The 19,178-nt window shown below is 59.8% G+C and overlaps 2 protein-coding genes across 12 annotated transcripts in view; one reads left to right on the top strand and one right to left on the bottom strand.

Moving 5' to 3' along the window:
• Positions 1 to 19,178, bottom strand: part of CUNH7orf50 (chromosome unknown C7orf50 homolog) — a 152,363-nt gene that overhangs the window by 40,302 nt on the left and 92,883 nt on the right. For 2 of the 10 annotated variants that reach the window (XM_064593466.1, XM_064593472.1), the window contains one exon: positions 18,451 to 19,099. The exons of the other annotated variants lie outside the window; for them this stretch is intronic. Coding sequence is in view for 1 of the 2 variants with exons in the window: in XM_064593472.1 (XP_064449542.1) it covers positions 19,046 to 19,099 (54 nt within the window). In the remaining variant the exon portion in view is untranslated. Of the gene's footprint in view, positions 1 to 18,450; positions 19,100 to 19,178 lie in introns of those variants that run through there. 10 annotated transcript variants of the gene reach the window in all.
• On the top strand, positions 1,539 to 18,302 carry GPR146 (G protein-coupled receptor 146). Of its 2 annotated transcripts, none has more exons than XM_045875942.3 (2): positions 1,539 to 1,666; positions 14,355 to 18,302. In XM_045875942.3, exon 2 carries the CDS (start codon positions 14,381 to 14,383, stop codon positions 15,380 to 15,382), a length of 1,002 nt encoding a protein of 333 aa, XP_045731898.1. In that variant the 5' UTR covers positions 1,539 to 1,666; positions 14,355 to 14,380; the 3' UTR covers positions 15,383 to 18,302. The 2 variants fall into 2 exon arrangements, with proteins under 2 accessions (XP_045731898.1, XP_045731897.1); XM_045875941.3 differs by lacking the exon at positions 1,539 to 1,666 and adding an exon at positions 8,912 to 9,043.

The raw sequence follows: 19,178 nt of genomic DNA, 5'->3' as shown, positions 1-19,178 counted from the left end.
CTGGAGCGTATTTACATTCCCTAGCTATAAAATGCTGATCTTGGCTCAGCTGGAGGGTGGGCTTACTTTGAAGATCTCCCACCCCCCATCCCCCAGACACTCTGCCATTTTTCCTGACCCCGTTTGCTTGCTTGGCAGAGGAAGTCTTCCTTTGCAGACAAGGCAGTGTAGGTGACCTGAGCACTAAGTGCCTTCAATGGAGCTGAATGTCAGCTCACCCCAGTTACAAGCAGCCTCTCTTCTGGTCAAACACCCTGTGGGCAGACCTCATTAGACCTGGCATTCCAGGGGCTCTGAGCAGGAACTCTGCTAAGGCCACTCAGACAACAGAGACAACACTTTACTTGGGCAGACTGGGCCCAAATCCTGACCCCAGCATCCCCTGTGTGACCTTGGGCAAGTTGCTTAAGCTTTCTGAGCCTCGATGCAACTTAAAATGAGAGTACTATATTTCACTGCTGCTAAGACACATTTTCTCTCTCATTTTAACATCTGTAAAATCAGAATGCTTAGAATGGACGGTGTCAGAATTTAACTGGCCGAATGTTGTCAGTGGTTCATAAAGCAATGGTGCAGCATCAATGGTGTCTTCGATGTGATGAAATGTGCAGGAAACTCCTCAAGAGGCTGCTCTCGGGGCCTGGCTTAGGAGCTGGCAGGGTCAGGCTCCCCGAGCCGTGTGGAGGACCAGCTGGGGCCAGATGCCTACTTCTACAAACCCGCTTCTGCTGCTGGGCTGAGAAGTTACCACGATGACGACAGGGCCAAGGGGGCCTACTCGTGAGCTGGACAGAGCGTGAGGCTCTGCTGCGCCCTTCGGCCGTCGGAGCCGGGCCCGCCAGCTCAGCCCGACCTCCCTCTAGCCGGTGGTCAGGAAGCGATCCCGTGAGCACTCAGGCAGCACCAGCCTTGGCTGCCATCCTCGTCTGCCGAGGCTCGCTCAACCCCTGCGCACAAAGCAAATGTGCGTTAAGTTCTGCAACCTGCATGCTTTGATTTTCAGAAAGAAATGTTCTTGGATCCCGAGCCACAACGTGCCGCTAAGAGTTCTACGCCGCAAGAAGTACGGCCGAGTAAGTCCTCCTGTTCTTGAAACTTTAGTCCCAACAACAGCTACGAGACTAACGAGGCTGCAGACAATGCGCTGCGTCTTTCGGTGGTTTTCCCGCAGCCAGCGCCGTGGACAAGGTGACTCCTTAGACGGGGAAGTAACCGGTGAATTCGGAAGCACAGCGCACGCTGCGAAGGAGCAGGTGCACCTGTAAGGGCCAGATTACAGCCTTCGGAGGGTGGGGGGGCCTGTCCCCGGCAGATTAGAGCGCGTTCTGACTCAGCACAGCCAGCAGCAGCGCTTCAGGGAGCCCAGGAGGGCGCCCAGGAGGGAGCCCAGGAGGGCGCCGGGGTTTGCGTCCGGCACGCGGCTGACCTCGGGTCACCGAACGCGCGCCGCCCCGCCCCGCCCCGCCCCGCCCCGCGCGCTCGAGTGCGGCCCGAGCCCGGGGGCGGGGCCGGGGGCGGGGCCGGCCGGGGCGGGGCGGGGCCGGGCGGCGGTCACGTGTGTACACAGGCCCGCGCGGCGTGCGCGCCGTGAGCCCAGCCGCCGCCTCCTCGGAGCCCCGAGCTGCCCGCCCCGCGGCGACTGCGCGGCCCGCGGCCCAGCGAGCCGGTGAGTGGGCGCCGAACGCGGGGTCGGCGGGCGGGCACGCTCGGAGTCTCGGCCCGCGCGGGGAGCAAGCTCCGGGCTGCGGCGGCCCCGCACGGACTCTCCGGTGCCTCGGCCCCGCTCTGGCGCTGTCCCCTTGCGGGGTGGGGACGCTGTCCCCTGGAGGTTTGGGGGTGCTGTCCCCCCGGGGGGGTAGGGGCGCTGTCCCCTGGAGGTTTGGGGGTGCTGTCCCCCCGGGGGGGTAGGGGCGCTGTCCCCTGGAGGTTTGGGGCTGCTGCTCCCTTGCGGGGCGAGGGCGCTGTCCCCCGGGGGAGGAGGGGCGCTGTCCCCTTGCAGGGTGGGGACGCTGTCCCCTGGAGGTTTGGGGGTGCTGTCCCCCCGGGGGGGTAGGGGCGCTGTCCCCTGGAGGTTTGGGGCTGCTGCTCCCTTGCGGGGCGAGGGCGCTGTCCCCCGGGGGAGGAGGGGCGCTGTCCCCTTGCAGGGTGGGGACGCTGTCCCCTGGAGGTTTGGGGGTGCTGTCCCCTTGCGGGGGCGGGGACGCTGTCCCGCATCTGGGGCCAACCCCCAGCTGCGCGCTGACCGGGCCGCCGCTACCCTGCGGTCATTAACCTGTGGAGGGGCATGTGGCTTAGCAACACCGCTGTTCCCTCACATGTCCTGCGGGGAGGGGGGGCGGTGGGGGAGGGAGGGAGGCTAACCGCGTTCTCCTGGGTCAGCATGCTTATAGCTTTCCTCCTCTTTATGATTACACAGTTTTTAGTAAGTTTTGGAACTACATCTAAATGTAGACAGCAAGTCTGTTGTTAACTGTCTTGGATGCTTGATAAAAATATAAAATTCCCTGTGCATGGAAAGGCTTCTGCAAAACTTCATAGGAAGGCAGTGACCCCCAGCCTTTGAACACCCACTCTGCTAGCAACAAGAAACACAGCAAGCAGCAAAGTCAGTGTCATAAACACCTTAACTCCGGTCTCTAAGCTGGGCATTCATCTGCTTGTGGTCATCTACCTAGTCTCTGCCCTGCCCAGATGTGGAGAGCCTGAGGGGGATTGTACATTTGATGTCCAGAGCACCATTTATCCCTCTGATGTCCTTTGAGGTCTCCATTCCAGCTCTAAGTAACAGGCTCCCTATTTCAGCCGAGGAGCCCCTATCTTCAGCCTCTAGCAGAGGTTAGCATGCAATTGCAAAAGGCTTTTGCTGGCTTCACGGACCCCTGCAAATACAAGGGTATGAGGAAAGTGGCTCTGACCATGCATAATGGTGACCAGATCCTCCACTGTCCTGACTGGGTCTAGCTGGGGCACCGCCGAGTGAAAATTACACCTAGTGGACAGCCACTGTCTAGGACCCATGGCATAGCTCGGTGAGGAACTGCTATGGGGCCTGGCTCTCCAAACCAGAGCCTCTGCTATCTTCCTGAATGAAGCAGGCCCTCCAGATAAGTAGCTTGCATGTGGTCAGCGCTTACCAGACCCGTCACACATAGGAAGCTGGGGCTGGGGCAGTAAGCCCTTCACCCAGGGCCACACACAGCTCTTTGACCATGTGGTGTCCTGCCTCTCTAGTGAGTGTGGAAATACCCTGAGGATGGAAAAGCACAGCTTTAGGGCAGAACACAAATGTCAGCGTGGAACTCAAAGCCCACGGTAGGTCGATGACACGCAAGGTATATCCACTTAATGTGGGTTATACAGGCTTTTAGGTTGAGATGTGAAGACTGATTTATACCTATTATATAATGAGAAAGTGACATACTTGCAGAGATCACTGCTGGGAAATATGCCTGTGTGATTTACAGGTGGGAAGAGGGCCCTGCTACCTCCTGGGACGGGGAGGGGAGGGGTTCCTGGGGCAGCTGCATCCATCTTGCGTCTCTCGGATGTCATTTGGAATCCTGAAAATATAACTGTCACCTGGCCTCTCGTGACCCAAACACATACCAGGGCAGTGTCTTGGGGCAGCGGGGCGGGGGGTGGTGGTGCAGGGGCGGGTGAGTTCCCTTCCAGAGAACTGGGGCCTCTGCGTTAGCACACATGACAAATCATGCTCCTTCTTCCTTAAACAGTGTTTCCTGTCATTCCCCTTGCTTGCTGCTGGCTCTAAGGCTAAAGCCACTTGTAAAACTGGGTAGCATCAGGCTGCACCTGCCCACAGGGGTCTCACAGGCCTAGGACCCAAAATACTACCCAGGCAGGGGACTCAGTCTAGATAAGAAGAAGGCTGATCTTCTCTCTAATTTGAGATGCCAAAATATCACGGTGTCGGGGAACAGAGTTCAGTCCCCTGGGAGCCTCCATGTGCAAACACAACATCCCTCACATCGCAGGACAGGGTGAGATGGGCCAGGTGTCCTGTGCGTCCCCCAACAGGCCCACCCTGGGTCCCTTTCCTCCCATACATGCCAGTGGGGGTGTGCTCAGGAGCTTCCCAGTTTTAACTGGAACCCAGCAAACTGAGGAAGCAACTGTGATGAGTAAAAATAACCAGCGGTTCCTCCCTGGGAAAGAGCCACAGGCGCTGATAAGATGAGTGGCTCTGAGCACCGCCGCCCCCCCCACCCCAGGTAAGAGCACACCCAGTTAAAGGCTGTGGGGAGATCAGGGAGCCCGGCTGGGGTGCCAGGCCTGCCCAGAGTCTGAAATGGAGACCTGATCTATTCTCAGCCCCTTGAATTTCTGAGTCAGTCTTTTAGTTTCTGTTTTCCCCTGGCCTGGAAGGAGCACTAGCCTCAAACCAAGTTAGTCTGGGAACAGAAAAGCCCAAGAAACTAGTGCTGCATTGACAAAAGAACGTGTGTCCCATGTCTCCTTCCAGGGAAGGAAGCCTGGCGCAGGCGCCCCGCCGGCCTGGACCTGGCTACTTGGTCTCAGTCCCCTGCAGCCCTTCCTGAGCCAGCAAACATGCCTGTTCTCTTCCACGGAGAAAGAGAGGCTGCTCTTTGTTTATGCGTCTGAGCCAGGTTGCCTGGTTCACTCACTACTCTGCAATTTAGAACCGTAAAAAGCAAAAGCCTATAAAAATCAAACCAACCCATCTATATAACGAACAGTTTCTTATCACACCCCAGGAAGGCACAGCATTTGTGATAGGAATCAGTATGCGTAAGCTCTCTACATTGAAAAACCCATGAAAACACCAGCCTTTCCGGAGTGTCTGGCTCCTACCAGCTGGATGTTAATTGTAGCTAAAGCCTCTGCCCATTATTACAAAAGGAAATAAACATTCAGGAGTCATTTTCAAAGCTGATTGTTCTAGAACATTCATCTGAAGTTGGGTCTCATGGTGCACAGCGGGTCTACATCAAACAGAAACAACCCACAAGACCATCAGCCAGGCTGAGCTGTCTGCCTACTCAGGGTGTACTGCCTGGGCCCCATAGCCCCATACCCACACCCAGATCTCCCGGCGATAAGAGGCGCTCCCACTCTCTCTGCTACCCCTTCTGCTGCGTGGGGTCTGTTGCTCACCTTGGGGAAGAGCCTCTGATATGACCTAATGATCCTCCTCCCCAGAGCCATCCAGGCTTCTGGCAGGAATCAAGAGCCCTCTCCCCCCATTCAGAAAGCTCTCAGCAGGTGGCAAAGAGAGGGCTGCGGCAGGGCTGGCTGGAGGGGGGTGGGGACAGCGGTCAGGGAGGGCTCCTCAGGATGCTGATGCCGAAATAAAACTTCAGGGGTGAGTTAGCACTTGTCAAGTGAATGGGAGGAATCGAGGAAAGGCAGTCTAGGCAAGGGATCAGTGTGTGCACCCCGCCCTGCCCCAGTGTGGGCGGTGGGGGGGGGGGGTGTCGGGCAGGAGGCCCAGCACCAGTGGGCCCCCAACACCAGAGGACAGGATTTCCTGATTAACAGAGCAAGGAAATAAGGGTAATGTTTTAGTGAAACCAGCTCAGCTACCCTGGAACAGGCTGATTCCTCTTTGCTGGTCTTTCATCTCTGTGGGCTCTGTGCGTGGACACGCCTGTGCACACGCAGGACTCCTAGGAGGCGTGACCCCTGCCCACCCCAGCGGCAGCCTGCTCCCGTGTCTGCACAGCCCCCGCCCAGACTGCTGCTGTGACCCACTCCGGGCATCCTGTTTGCACAGAGACTGCTATTTACTTTAGCCCTGGATTTTAGCAAAGTTCATTTTCATTGCTTAAAAACATGCACTTTTAATAGGCTGGTTTATACCATTTTGGGCTCTTTTTTGAAAAGGCACAGAAAGCAAGCCACCGATGTCCTCCCTCAAAATGCTTCTAACAGGCAGCCTAACTGGAGTGTGGGCCTTCCCAGCGGGGAAGAGGAGGGGGTGTTGCTGCAGAGAGGACTCCCCGAATCCTCCCGCGTTAGGACGGGAAAAGAACGGGCCCAGAGCTGCTCTCTCCCCCAGCCCCCTTCTCTGCATGCTGTGAACACAGGCGAGGGACGCACACATTCATGCCCCAGTGTAACGTGAGCGCGGCACCAGGAAATGCACTGCTTGTTGTTACCAAAGCCCTAACCCAGACCACAAAGCCTTTAAGCTTCAGGAAGCCTCTGTGATGGGGATGGTCCGTGCGTGTGGCGGGTGTCTGGAGCTTGCTCCTCTCCCCACCGTCCCTGAACGCCCCCCCCCCCGACAACTGGCACTAGGCTTGTGTCTGGTGCTCACGTCCCCATACCTCCCTTCCTGTCAGTCTCCTCTTCCCGTGTGTCAGGTGGCAGATTCTGTGCGTGCACCCTCCTCGCCCACCCACCAGGGACTTGCTGAGGCTCACCCTGCCGTGCTCCACACGGCTGGATCCACCTAATCCCCCAGCAGTCACAGGAGAGTCTCCTAAGCTGGGGAAACTGAGGTAGTACGTTACCTGCCTAACCAGCGCCCCCCGGTGGGTAAGCAGTGAGCCTGGGCTCCAGTCCCAGCAGCGGGCTCCCGAGACGGAATCCTCGACGAGGTGGACACTCCCCAAAATTCGGGGCACGTGCACCTCTCCTGACAGTGTGTTGCGCCAGTTCACAGGCTGCTAGCCCCACTCCCTCGGCAAGGCGGGAGTGTCCGTGTGAGCGGCCACCTTCACTGCGGAGGTCCTGTTTCAGGGCTCCCCCGCGTAGGGTAGAATGAGGCAGGCCGGCGTTCAAGGCAGTGCCTGAACTCAGAGCCGCTTCCTCAAAGTAGGAAAGCCGCCTAGGCCTGGTGTCCCAGGAGGCCCCGAGGCCCCGCTGTGCACCTGTCCCCGTCTGTCCCCCTCCATCACCCAGGCCTGGCAGCTCCTAGCGCGGGCACCACCCCTGCCGCTTGGGACACTGGCCCCTCCTGGTTTTTCAGGGCCCCTCAGGCTGAGCAGAGGTGTGGCCTGTCTCTGTTCCCAGCTTTCCTGTCAGCTCATCTTCCCTGTGGCCTGGCCTCCCACACACAGGCCTCCCCTCCAAACCCGTGGCCTGCAGGGCCCTCTCTGCCCGTGTGCTGGCCACTGGTCAGCCACCGGGGACCAGGCCTGCGCCTGCTCTTGCAGCAGGGCCTCAAGGCTGTCTGCGTGACTCCTTCAGAGCTGGCATCTCGGGCGCTCGCCGCTACCAATAAGGAAGAAACCGGAGATCCCCAAAGTACTAGCTCAGGGCCCAGAGCAGATGGTGCTTCCTCGGTTTTCCAAGCTAGCAAGGAGAGCTGCCCAGAGGGGTGCTCAGGCCAGACCCGCGGGCACCAGACGTCCTCCTCCATCAGGCCCACGGGTCTGCGGGTCAGACAGCTGTGGGTTCCCTTCTCTCAGCCTTCTCCGACTGCTCCATGCCCCCAGCCTGCGGCAGAGAGCCCTTCCACACTCACGGGCTGAGCCCATAACCCTGCCCAAGAGCCTCCCGACACAGCTCAAGCGGAGTACGACACGACTGGGAGGCGGCCAAGAGGTCTCCAAGGGTTGGAAATTGGCAAGTCTAGGAAAGCATCTTCTTGAAATTTAATTATTAAAGCCCAGAGGAGATCTTGGAAGAAAATGGCTTTTCTTTTATGCATAAGAGCATTTGCAATGACTGACGGTCACCCGGCTGAGGACACACAGCTGGGGACAAAGGGAGGGAGAGTGCCTAGAAACCGCTAAGTCCCTAGAAACTGGGATGGGGCAGAGAACCCAAAAGGGCTCCAGCCCCTAGGGGCCTCCCAGCGGACACTCAGACACGTCCTGCACGTCCACCGGTCTCTCGCTCTGTCCTCGGCCGGCACTCACTGGGTCTTCCCTGCCCCGTGGGAGGCAGCTACTGTACCATGCCCTTCTGACAGGCTGGCCTCAGGGTACCTCACGAGGCAGCAGAGGCCCGGACGGCAGCGCAACGACACCAAGTCCACAGATGGATCCAGCTTTGACCACGAGACTCTGTCCTTGCGAACCTCAGCCTCGCTCTCCTCTGAAGGGTAGGGTTTCTGGGGCCCAAGAGGTGACCCCTCCACACTGGAGAAGAAACGACCACAGCTTTGCTCCCTCTAAAGGCTTCCCACCGCACAGCCAGCCTCATGCGTGGGATGTCAGCTCAGCTTTTGGGTCCTCTCAGGCTCTTCTGGAGGGAAACGTCTGGCCTGTCTGGAGGCTGCCCTCTCTGGGATGTGCGCGCAGCCAATGTCGAGGAGAGGGGCCCTGCACAGCTGCGGACACATACACAGTGACGACCCGAGTCGGCTGTGGGCTCGCCCCGGGCGGGGAGCTTGGGGCTGCCATTCCTCGGGCCAGCCCCGCTGTGCGCCCTGACCTGGCGTGGGGCCCAGCACCCTTCTGTGGGCCAGCTACTCCCTGCTACCACCAGGCTGGCTGCTCATCTGCTCTCCTCTCGGGCGCCCGCCAGCCCACAGGCCTGGAACTGTGCTACCCCCAAGCCGTACTGGCCTCTCCATCCCATGGGAACAGGACCAGGAACGGGAGCAGGCACTTGAAAGACCGCCCCGTCCTCCTGATGTGGAGGCTTTCTTCTTTCTGACTGCAATTAGAAAACAAAACAAACACACACAAAACCCTCAGAGAGGGAGGGTACGTGAGTCACCTTTATAGAAAAAGCCAGAAGAAAGTTACAGTGGGCTCCATCTCGGACAACCCCAAGCAGGTGCGAGGTCTCTGGCCCGGAGAGCTGCCTCCCTTTTCTTGCCCGCGAGGAACAGGCCAGCCTGACTGCGCGCGGCCCTCCTGCAGCCCCTCCCACCAGCCCGGGGCTGGGCTGCTCCTCTGTCACCACAGAGGCCCACGTCCGGCCGCACACACGGGGGCCCAGCAGTCCTGCAGCTGCCGTTCCCGCGGACGCGGGCACCAGGACACCTGCGCGTGCCGGGGCGCCCTCGCTGCGTGCACCTTGGCTGATGGGCAGTCCTGGCTCGCGGGGGAACACACAGCACACGCACGGAAGCCACCACGGACCTGTGTCGGCGGGGGCCGAGAGGGTGAGTGGGTCACCTCTCCCCTCGGAGATCTGGGGCGGAGAGGACAGTGCTCTGGGAAGACGTTCAGGTTGTGAGGGGCCCCTCCAGGAGCAGGCCGGGCCCCCAGCCAGGGAGAGGCTCAGGGACAGAAGCAGCACCCAGCTGAGGCGAGACGCCGGGCTGGCAGGGGTGGGAATCCATGGGGGCCCCGAGTGCAGTCGTGGAGGTGAGGCGGGAGGACGGGAGCTTGGCCCCATTGCCGGTGCCTTGTCTGCTGCAGAGCTGTGGGCACAGCCATTGCTGTGGGTGCTGACACGGGACGTGCGTGGACCTTGGGGGAGGCTCTGGGGGTGGGAGAGGCGACAGCAGTAAGTCTGGCTCCAGGAGGCCGGAGGCAGGCCCAGTAGAGGAGGGCAGAGGGGCAGCACTGAGGGAGCTGGTGAGGGGCAGGAAGGGCAGAGCAGGCCAGGCGGCTCTGCCAACAGACCCTTCTAGAAAAGACTCGAGGGTGCGTGGAAGAGGAGGCAGGCCCGGGAGCCAGGGAGGCAGCAGGGAGCTCCGGCAAGGAGTGGCCCGGGGGTCCTAGGGAGGAGGTGTGGAGACAGGCCCGGCCTGCTTGTAAGGCCAGCCTGGACGAGAAGCCCACCGGGGTCCTCACTGACCCTGAAAGTTAGATTATCCATCCTGCCGTCCGGGAAGAATGTGGCAGATTTCCAGATGAGAAGGGGTGGAGTAGGGAGCGCTGGGCACCGCGGAGTGCACTGAGCCCAGCGTGCCCCTGCAGAGACAGCCTTCCTGGAACGGCCCGCCTCCCCCCGGCTGCGCTCCAAGTTCCTCTTTCTCAGGAGCTGGAAAGGTGGTCTGAGGCCTGGGCAGGAGGGCGGGAGCCAAACCATTGTTCCCAGGTCCACCTCCTCCCCAGAAGGCCTGAAGGGAAGTTTCTGTTCCCAGGTTCCTGGACTTGCAAAAACCAGAGTGTGCAAAAGGGAAGTGGATCACCACGAGGAAATGGGAACCAGAGAAAGGCAGGCCAGGGCCAGCCCCCACCAGAGGGCCTCTGTGGCCGGAAGGGCAGGCTTGGGGGCTCGGGGGCATCCGCCTAGCTCCCAGGTGCAGAATGACAGGCAGCAGCCCCGGCCTGGACAGGATGGTGCCCCTCCCCCGCCCCCCCGCTTGTGTCCTTTGGAACGTCAGCTCCGATGAGAGCCCTCAGCTGCGAGACCCGCGCATGCTTCACCAAGCGCCTGTGACTAGGGTTAGACAGGACCACCGTTCACTCCCTCACCAGACCCGCTGACACGTGGCTGTTCTGGGGGTGCAGTCGCTGTCCCTGGGCCTCCTGAGCACCTCCAGCTGCTTCCCGCCCCCCTGTGCCATGTGCCCACAGCCCCGGGCGCAGCGGGCTCCACCACCAGTGCTCACAGGGACCCACGTTCGGTTTGCACAGGGCGTGGGCGAGCCCGTCTTGAGGCGGGCACGTGGCCGTCCAGTGGCCTCAGCGACGGTGGCCTCACCCTTGCACCTGGCCCCTGCCTCCCCCAGGTGTTCCCTTCCCTCCCCTGCCTCTCAGCCCCCTCCTCCCAGGCGGGAATGAACGCTCCTGCTTTGGCAAATACCGCATGCCCGTGTTTATAAAACAAAGTGGCTCCTCGGCGCTGGCTTCCCCAGAAGAATGCTGGGACAAAAGAGCAAAGCTTGTCATCGTCAGGCTGACAGAAAGCCAGCAGCTGGCATCCTCAGACTCGATGCGCACGAGAGCTGTGCACAGACGCGAACTCCTGCTCTTGAAATGAAGTGGATGATGCTGTATTTACTGGCTGTCAGCAAGCAGAAACTCAGGCCTACTTCCACTGAAGACCCGCACCGGCGGCCCCCGCCCGCTCTCCACACGTACGGACCCTCTCCGACGCGTGAGCCAGGGCCACACAAGCACGAGAACGGGGAAATTCTAAACAGACTGTGCGCCACGTGACCATTTCCCAAGAACGGAGCCACTCTGGGCCCAGCGCGCCGCTCACCAGCTGCCCTTCCCTGCGGCCCCACGGGGCAGCCGTGGGCAGCCCCTGGCTGGGGGGACACGGCCGGCAGCTCTGTGCGCCCCAGCGGTACGGGGAAGACACCCGCCCTTCTTCCTGCCAGTCCTGAGCCTGTCCTCAGCCACGGCCGCCCCTTCCAAGAGCCCTCGGTGCCCGTCTCCGTGCAGACTCGGTGCAGCCTATGGTTCAAGCTGCCTCTCAGTTTCCTGGCTCGAGAGAAAAAAGGAACTCATCAGGGCCCCACGCCCCGGTGTCAGGAACGGCCACGTGGGCTCTGGGCAGGCCTTGTCGCACCTGCCCCGACGCTCAGCTCGGCGCAGGCCGGGGTGCAGAGGGGAAGGAAGCCGGCGCGAGCGGGCGGGACCCGGCCCGAGGCTGCACATCCAGGCACAAGCCCCGTTCCGTGGAGCTGGTGTAAACAGAGGTAGGGAGGGGCCGCCGTGCCCGCCAAGGGAGGCAACGCGGAGCGATTCGCTGGGGGAAACGAGCAGTGTGCCTGCCGGCCGGGCGCGAAATACACACACGCACCGCACAGGAAGCCAGCGCCGGGAGGCTGCCGCCGGTAAGCGCCCGGGCCGGGGACGGGGGGTGTCTGCAGAGAAACACGGGATCCTCTCTGGTGTCTGTGCTCCCAGTCGCTCACACACGGGTCTGCGGTCCAGGCGCAGAGACATGTGGGGTCAGGACAAGGGTAAGCACCTGAGGCGCGGGCCCGGCTGCGGCCACTCTGGGGCGCCGCTAGGGACGGGCGGCGGCAGGGAACGCTGAGCGCCCCGCACAGACCTGCGGTAGGAGGGAAGCGACAGGGCAGGTCTGAGGAGGACCAGGAGTGCGGGTCCTCGGATCCCGGCCTTTCCTGCTGGCAAGCACCCCACTTGAGCCAGAGCCAGTGCCTGTCCTAATGATGGCGCAGGGCCTTTCTCTTCTGGGGCACGTCTCTGTCCTCTCATGAGGAAAGTGGCTTGGACACGAGAGCAGGCGGACATCTCAGGCAGACCCTATGGGTCCTTGGACAGGACGTGCGCCCAGCTGGTCACAGCACGGACGGATGCTCTGGGATGGAAGATGTCCACAGTGGCCACAAGAATGTAGTTTCCTGGGGACTCGAGGCCAGTGAAGTCTGGCAGACAAGCTCCCCGCAGCCTCCTCTGCTCACTGTACCCCCCCCCCCCCGGTTACTGTCGGAGCCACGGTTCAGCATGGAGGAGCCTCAGGACAGAGAGGAGGCCACACTGAAAGATCCACAGCCAGCTCTGGAGGCATTCGGGAAGGAGAAGGAGAGTGGAAACCGGCCATGTAATCAGCTAAAGATGACATGAAAGGGACCCCTCCCCAGCCCCTGCGAGACCCAGTGCCTCGGCTGTGGGATGCATGGTGTTCTAGGAGCGCGCCACCTGCCCTGGGGCTCCCATCTTCTCCCCCAGCATCCAGCCCCCTGGGGTGCAGAGCATCCACCAGGGCCAGAGGCTGAGGAGCACTGTCTAGATTTTAGGACGTAGCCCATGCAGTGGGTAACAGTAAACACTTCTAAAAGTGATGTAACCAGCACGTGTGGGCAGAGCCCGGCCAGCCCTGTGTCCAGCCTGACCCTGAGTATCACTACCGTCTGACACACATCATCCATCACAGGCTGCTGGGTGGCATTCGTGAGGACTGCAAAACGTTCCCACTGACTGATGTCCCTGACGTCTGCACAGTCTCCTGCCCACCGGGGTCTGATGCTGGGGGACTCCGATGCAGACACGCTCCTGTTGTGGGGACCCCCGGCCTCCATTTCCTTCACTGTTAACCCCCCATCGCCCCACTGGCCCGGGTGGGGCAGGGCGAGGCAGACCATTGGGTAAAGGTCTCTGGTCACAGAGTCCTTTCCCCATGTCACCCCTCACACCCACGCCATGCTCCGGCCTGCAGCTGGTGTGGGCAGGGCCTGGCCCCCGAGCCCCTCCATGGGCAGCAGGGCTGGCTGATCCCTGTCCCTAAGCTTGGGAAACAAATGTTTGCTTTGTATGTGCTTGCCCAAGAGGATTTCTTGTCCTGAGAGCAGGAGATCAGGTTGGACCAAACTCCAGTTTGGAAACTAAGGTTTTCCTCCAGAGAACTGACATTGCTGAAGAGTGTTCTTTCCTCACATTGTGGGTTCTCTCGGCCAGCTGTGTAACCAGGCCTCCCAAGCGCTAGAACGCAGGCCACCGGGTTGCACTCCGCCTGGGCGCTGCCTCCAAGGCTGGGTGAGGGCGCCTTGGCGGGGCGGATCTCCTCCCCACCACCCCCACGGGGAGCATCTCCCCCCAGGGAACCCCAGGCTCCACGACGGTTCTCGTGGACGTGGCCTCCCTGGGACCCCGCGATGGCTCTCTGGGCACGAAGGCACGAGCGTCTCAGCCTGTGGCAGCCAGCCCCACTTCCAGCCGCCCCCGCCCGGCTTAGCGCCTCCTGCTCTCCCAGCTCAGCTCACGGTGCGCCTCGGTCACACACACCGGCTTGTGCAGCTGCCCACGTGTGCACCCACGCCTGCTCACGGGGCTGGCGGTGCCGCCTGCCGGTGCAGCCTGGGTGGCATGAGAGACAGGACGGGTCTCTGGCCACCAGACCGCAGATGTGGGTGTGGAAGGCGGGTACTCAATTCCCATGCATGCCGAGAAGGGTCCAGGCAAGGCTGTGGCCTGCTCGGCAGAGAGGCTGCTTTTCTCACTCGGTGGCTGTGGAGGGTCACCCTGTCACTGGAAGGCCCCGTCAGAACACATCCCAGCCCCGAGCGCAGTGTAGGTGCCGCCCTGGCGGACGGGCCACTGGCCCCAGAGGCACCTGTCTTTGCAACCCACTTCCAGTGACGAGGCTGAACGGGAGGGGGTCACGTGGACTCAAAGCCACGCAGCCCAGGCGGAGTGGTGAGGGCACGGTGGGGTGGGGGAGGTCCTGCAGCGGGGGCCCTCCCGGCGCAGAGAAGCTGGGACCCAGGAGGAGCCACGAAGCGGGCTGGGAGCGACTTCCCAGCAGCATCTTGGGCGAATCATCCATTGCTCGGATTTCTCTCAGAAACAGGCTTAGGGAGACTCACCATGGCCGGGAAGATTACTGCAGCATCGCGACCTGGCTGGCCCGGCTCAGGACTTAGGACAGCCATGGGACGGCACCTTCGCTTCCACAGGAAACACACGTGCCCAGGACGGGATTTTAGTCTCTGACTGTCCTGTGCTAGCTTAAGGAGCGAGGCTTTCTCCCTGCGCCACCTCTGTCTGCGTTTCGGAGGGGTCCGCAGGCCCGGCTCTAACCTTCCGCTGCTTTCTCCCACACAGCCCCGCCCGCCGCCGCCGCCGCCGCCATGTGGAGCTGCGGCCCACTCAACAGCACGGGCAGCCTTGAGGACCAACTCCTCTGCCAGCACTTCTACGTGGTCCTGTCCGTCTTCTCTCTGCTCTACCTGGTCGTCGGCGTCCCCATCGGCCTGGGCTACAACGCCCTGCTCGTCCTGGTCAACCTGAACGACCAGAGCAGCATGACCATGCCCGACGTCTACTTCGTGAACATGGCCGTGGCAGGCCTGGTGCTCAGCGCCCTGGCGCCCGTGCACCTGCTGGGCCCCTCCGCCTCGGGGTGGGCCCCGTGGGGCTTCAGCAGCGAGGCCCACATCACGCTGCTCGTGCTGTTCAACGTCTCCTCCCTGGTGACCATGTACTCCACGGCCCTGCTCAGCCTCGACTACTACATCGAGCGGGCTCTGCCGCGCACCTACATGTCCAGCGTCTACAACACCAGGCACGTGTGCGGCTTTGTCTGGGGCGGGGCCCTGCTCACCAGCTTCTCCTCCCTGCTCTTCTACATCTGCAGCCACGTGGCGGCCAGGATCGTCGAGTGCTCCAAGATGCAGGACACAGAGGCTGCTGACGCCATCATGGTGTTCATTGGGTATCTGGTCCCCACCCTGGCCGTGCTCTATGCGCTCGCGCTCCTCTCAAGGATCCGGAAGGAAGACACGCCCCTCGACCAGGATGCGGGGAGGCTGGACCCCTCGGTGCACCGGCTTCTGGTGGCAACCGTGTGCACACAGTTTGGGCTCTGGACGCCTCACTACCTGACCCTCCTGGGGCACACGTTGCTTGCCTTGCGGGGGAAGCCCATCGACGGGCACCACCTGGGGATTCTGCTCTTTGCCAAGGACTTGTCGAGATTCCTGGCCTTCTCCAGCAGTTCCGTGATGCCACTTCTTTACCGCTACACCAACAGAAACTTCCCCAGCAAACTCCGGCGGCTGATCAAGAAAATGCACTGTGGGCACCAGAGCTGCTCCCCAGACCAAGTGGTGGTCCAGCAAGTGATGGTATAGAGAGCTGGTCCTGGGGCCGCCATCAGTGCTCACCTTGCGCTCACCCGGAACGTGGCCGAGGGTGCACGCCCTACAGGCACGGTCCACTCCCCGCTGCCGGGAGACGGGTGCCTGACACTTCGATTGGATGCATGGCACTTTTCACTGTCTTCCCCAGGAGGTCACTGCGGCAAGAATAAAGGACAGCACAAGGTGTGTTCTGGCCAAGCTTTCTGTTGTTCAAAGCAGCAGGGGCCTGGTGTGAAGGAAAGCTGTGTCAGCCCTTCTGCCCGAGGCGTGTGCACTGCTCAGTCCTCCAGGTCCACGCCCTCAGCCTCCAACACACTGGGTCCCCGGAACAAAGTGATGACAATCAAAAGCCAGTATTTATACTTCGTCTTGTTAAAATTCTTGATTCCCTCTCTTAGTTTATTTTTGTTTATAAGAAGAGAGATCTGAGAGAAAAGTCACAACAGTATGAAAATGAAGGAAGCAACACAAAAGAGCACCCACGTCGGAAGGGTGGGTGGGGGTGGGCCTGGCGGCTGCAGGGTCACGTGGAGGAGGCGGGCGAGGTGTCACAGGTGGCGTGAAGATGTTTAGAAGGAAAAAGCCAGCAGTGTGGCTGGTCTTAGCCGAGAGTGAAGTAGCTCGCAGCTCTCTCCTTGCCCACCGAACGCACCCGGTACCCCGGCCGCCCTCACAGGTGGCATCAGGCCGGTATAGGTCAACTCCCCAATGTGGGCACTAAACTCAACAATACAAACAAACTGAAGGCAAAGGCGGTTAACGCTGAAGCTGGAAGGGACTGCCCAGGGGCAAGACAGGCCTGGAAGACCGAGCCTCGTCTGGCGCAGGGGCGGAGCGTGGGGCCGATGCCGCCACCTTGCACCTGTCAGGTGCTCCACGGCTGCTGCCGCGGGGAGCCCGAGACCCGCCTGCTCAGCCAGAAGCAGCATGCACCTGGATCCTTCCACACCGGGGCCCATACACATCTGCTTTAAAACTGTGGGAACAGGAGCCCCCTGCCCCCCACACCATCACGACACATCCCAGGCCTGCAGCCCCTAACCCCAACTCTGAAATCCACAAAACTCAAAAAACAGGAAGATTTTTCAGGTTGGCAGCAAATTTGTTTGGTAGCAAACCCTGATCTGAAGTGGTAGGAGGGCACTTTTCTGAGGAAAGAGGAGTGTGACTATGGGGCCCTGCCCCAGGCCCACTGTCCCGTAGCGTGCAGTACGCACAGCATGTTACTGTGTGTGCGTGCGCACATGCAGAAGACAGACCCACAGAAGTCGTTTGCTGAAGGAACCATAGACACGCGCATTCCTTAAAAGGTGGTTTATATTTCAACCGAAGTTTCCTTGCAGTGTTACGATGAGAGAGAGAATAGCTTGGGCTGAATTGGTGATTTGGTAACACCATCCTGCTTTTAGGGTTGTGCATCCAGAAAAAAAAAAAACACCTGCTTTGTTTTTGGTCGATGCTCAGTAATGCGCCCTATTTATTTATTTATTTTTTATTTTTATCTCTTGACTTCCTTCACCCATTTCTCCCACCGATCTGTTGTTTCTATGACCTTGGTTGTTTTTTCAAAGATCCCCCATATAAGTGAGATCATATGGTATTTGTCTTCCTCTGGCTGATTTATTTCCCTCAGCACAGTGCCCTCCTGGTCCCTCTGTATTGTCGAAAATGGCTGGATTTCATTCGTTTTTATGGCTGATGTTGCACGGTGCATGTTCTCTGTGTGTATGTACACCCCCCCCCCATCTTCCGCGTCCACCCGTCCATCGAGGGGCACTTAGCTGCTTCCATGTCTTGGCCATGGAGAATAATGCTGCAGTGAACACGGGGGTGCAGACGTCTTTTCAGTTAGTGGTTTTGTATCCTTTGGGTAAATACCACAAGTGTGATGACTAGGTCGTAGGGTAGTTCTCTTTTTTTAACTTTTGAGGAAACTCTATATTGTCTGAGTGGCAGCACTGGTCTGCATTCTCACCAATGGTGCACGAGGGTTCCCCTTTCTCCACATCCTCACCAGCTCTTATCTCGTCTTCTTGATGATGGCCATCCTAACAGGTATGAGGAGCTCTCCCTCTGTGCTTCTGATGCGCATCTCCCTGGTGGTGAGGGGTGCAGAGCGCCTTTCCCGTACATGTTAGCCATCTGTGTGCTCTTTGGGGAAATGTCTATTCTGACCTTCTCCCCATGTCGTAATCGGATTTTGTTCTGCTACTGAGTTGTAGGAGTTCTTTATATGTATTTTAGATATTAGTCCCGTAGGAGAGATATTAACATACTAACTTGCGACAACCTGAAAACTTCTGAGTTCTGACACATCTGGTCTGAGGATAACAGGGTGTGGCTCGATTTTCTGCCACATTCCATGCAGGGAAGTCGCTCTTTGGTCCTGGTCTCTTGGGAAATTGAGCCCATGACTTAGTTGCGTTTTTCTATCTGCAGAATGTATCCCCTCTAGGATGATGTGACTGAGTTAAGAGTCTGCCTGTGCAGAATCATGAAAGTACACTGGATGCCACGGCCCTGGTCCTGCTTGCCCCTGGTAGCTGTGAAACTCTGGACCAGTTCTCTGGGGCCCTGACAGTAGGTCCGGGGCAGAATGAGAGACGTTCCCAGGTTGCTTCTGTCAGGAACGTGCTATTTCTACTGAAGGACGAGGTCCCCCCTCTGCTGCTCCAGGTCTTCAGATGCACCGGGGTTTCTTTTCAAATCCCAAAGCCTCAGGCCCGACCCCCTCCACCCTCCTCGAGCTGTGGGCTGCACGACGGGTAGTCCCGAGGCCAGGGCTCCTCTGGGAGAGCCTGGCATTGGCTGAGTGACCCGTGTGACTGCATGGGCCCCAGCACAGCAGCCGCAGAACCTCTCGCCTGCAACACGCCTCCTGCTGCTTCACCTCCAGTTCTGTCACGGCCGGCGGGCGGGCGGGCGGGGCCACGCCAGCGTCCACCATGCACAGCCAGGCTCCTGGTCAGGAAGCCAGCACTGGCATTAGCGGAAACGGGATCCAGCGGGGGGGCTGGTGTAGTGGCAGGTCCTGTTTCAAATAAAAAGACCTTTTTCCTTGCTTATCTGTTCTGCTCTTTGCTCCGGGAGAAAGAGCTCCTAGGAGAGAAGGAAAGGAAAGCCCAAGAGCACAGAGCTGGGGGTACATGGGTCTCTGCCCACAGCCCTTGAGTGTCTCACCCCAGCTGGGGTCCCCCAAACAGGAGAGGGACCTAAAATCACTGATTTGTTTTCAATTTCTCAGTGGCTCCGGTTGCAAACTAGCTTGTTTCTGGTGACGTCCAGGGGCCTGAGGGCTGAGGACAGAACGGAGTGTCCTGGCGGCTCCAGCAGCTGTGTGACCGCCGGGGGTCCCTCCCCCTTCCCAGCGGCCCCGTGTGCTGGTGACACAGGGCCCCTGAGGCACGTCGCAGCCTGGCAGTTCTTCCTGGTGAAGCACAGGCCCGAGGCAGGCTGGGTCTCCCGTGCAGACCCTGACCTCTAACGGAGACCCCCACCACTGCTTTCGCAGCATCCCCGGGTCTCACAGACGTGTCTTCACCTCCATGCTCTTCTTCCTGCTGGGAACACCTCTGCCACCAACCCACATGCTGCAGAACCTACTCTCCATTTCACATTTGTTCATCCACATTCTTGTGTTAAATTCACCTCAGGTCAATCTGGTGTGACCTGACCCTTCTCTTCCAGGTATGGGAGCTTCCAGCGCCTCTGCCAAGTTGCCAAAAAAAAAATGGAAAGAATTTTGAGCTGAGAGGAGAATGAGCAGCTATCTGGAAAAGCTAAAGTA

This window comes from Mirounga angustirostris, unplaced genomic scaffold, assembly GCF_029215605.1.
Source record: "Mirounga angustirostris isolate CCGP_5_RB_7025 unplaced genomic scaffold, mMirAng1.0.hap1 SCAF_5, whole genome shotgun sequence".
In the NCBI taxonomy this organism is placed as follows: Eukaryota; Metazoa; Chordata; class Mammalia; order Carnivora; family Phocidae; genus Mirounga; species Mirounga angustirostris.
Note: the sequence above shows the minus strand (reverse complement) of the source record. Positions and strands in the feature narration are given on the sequence as shown.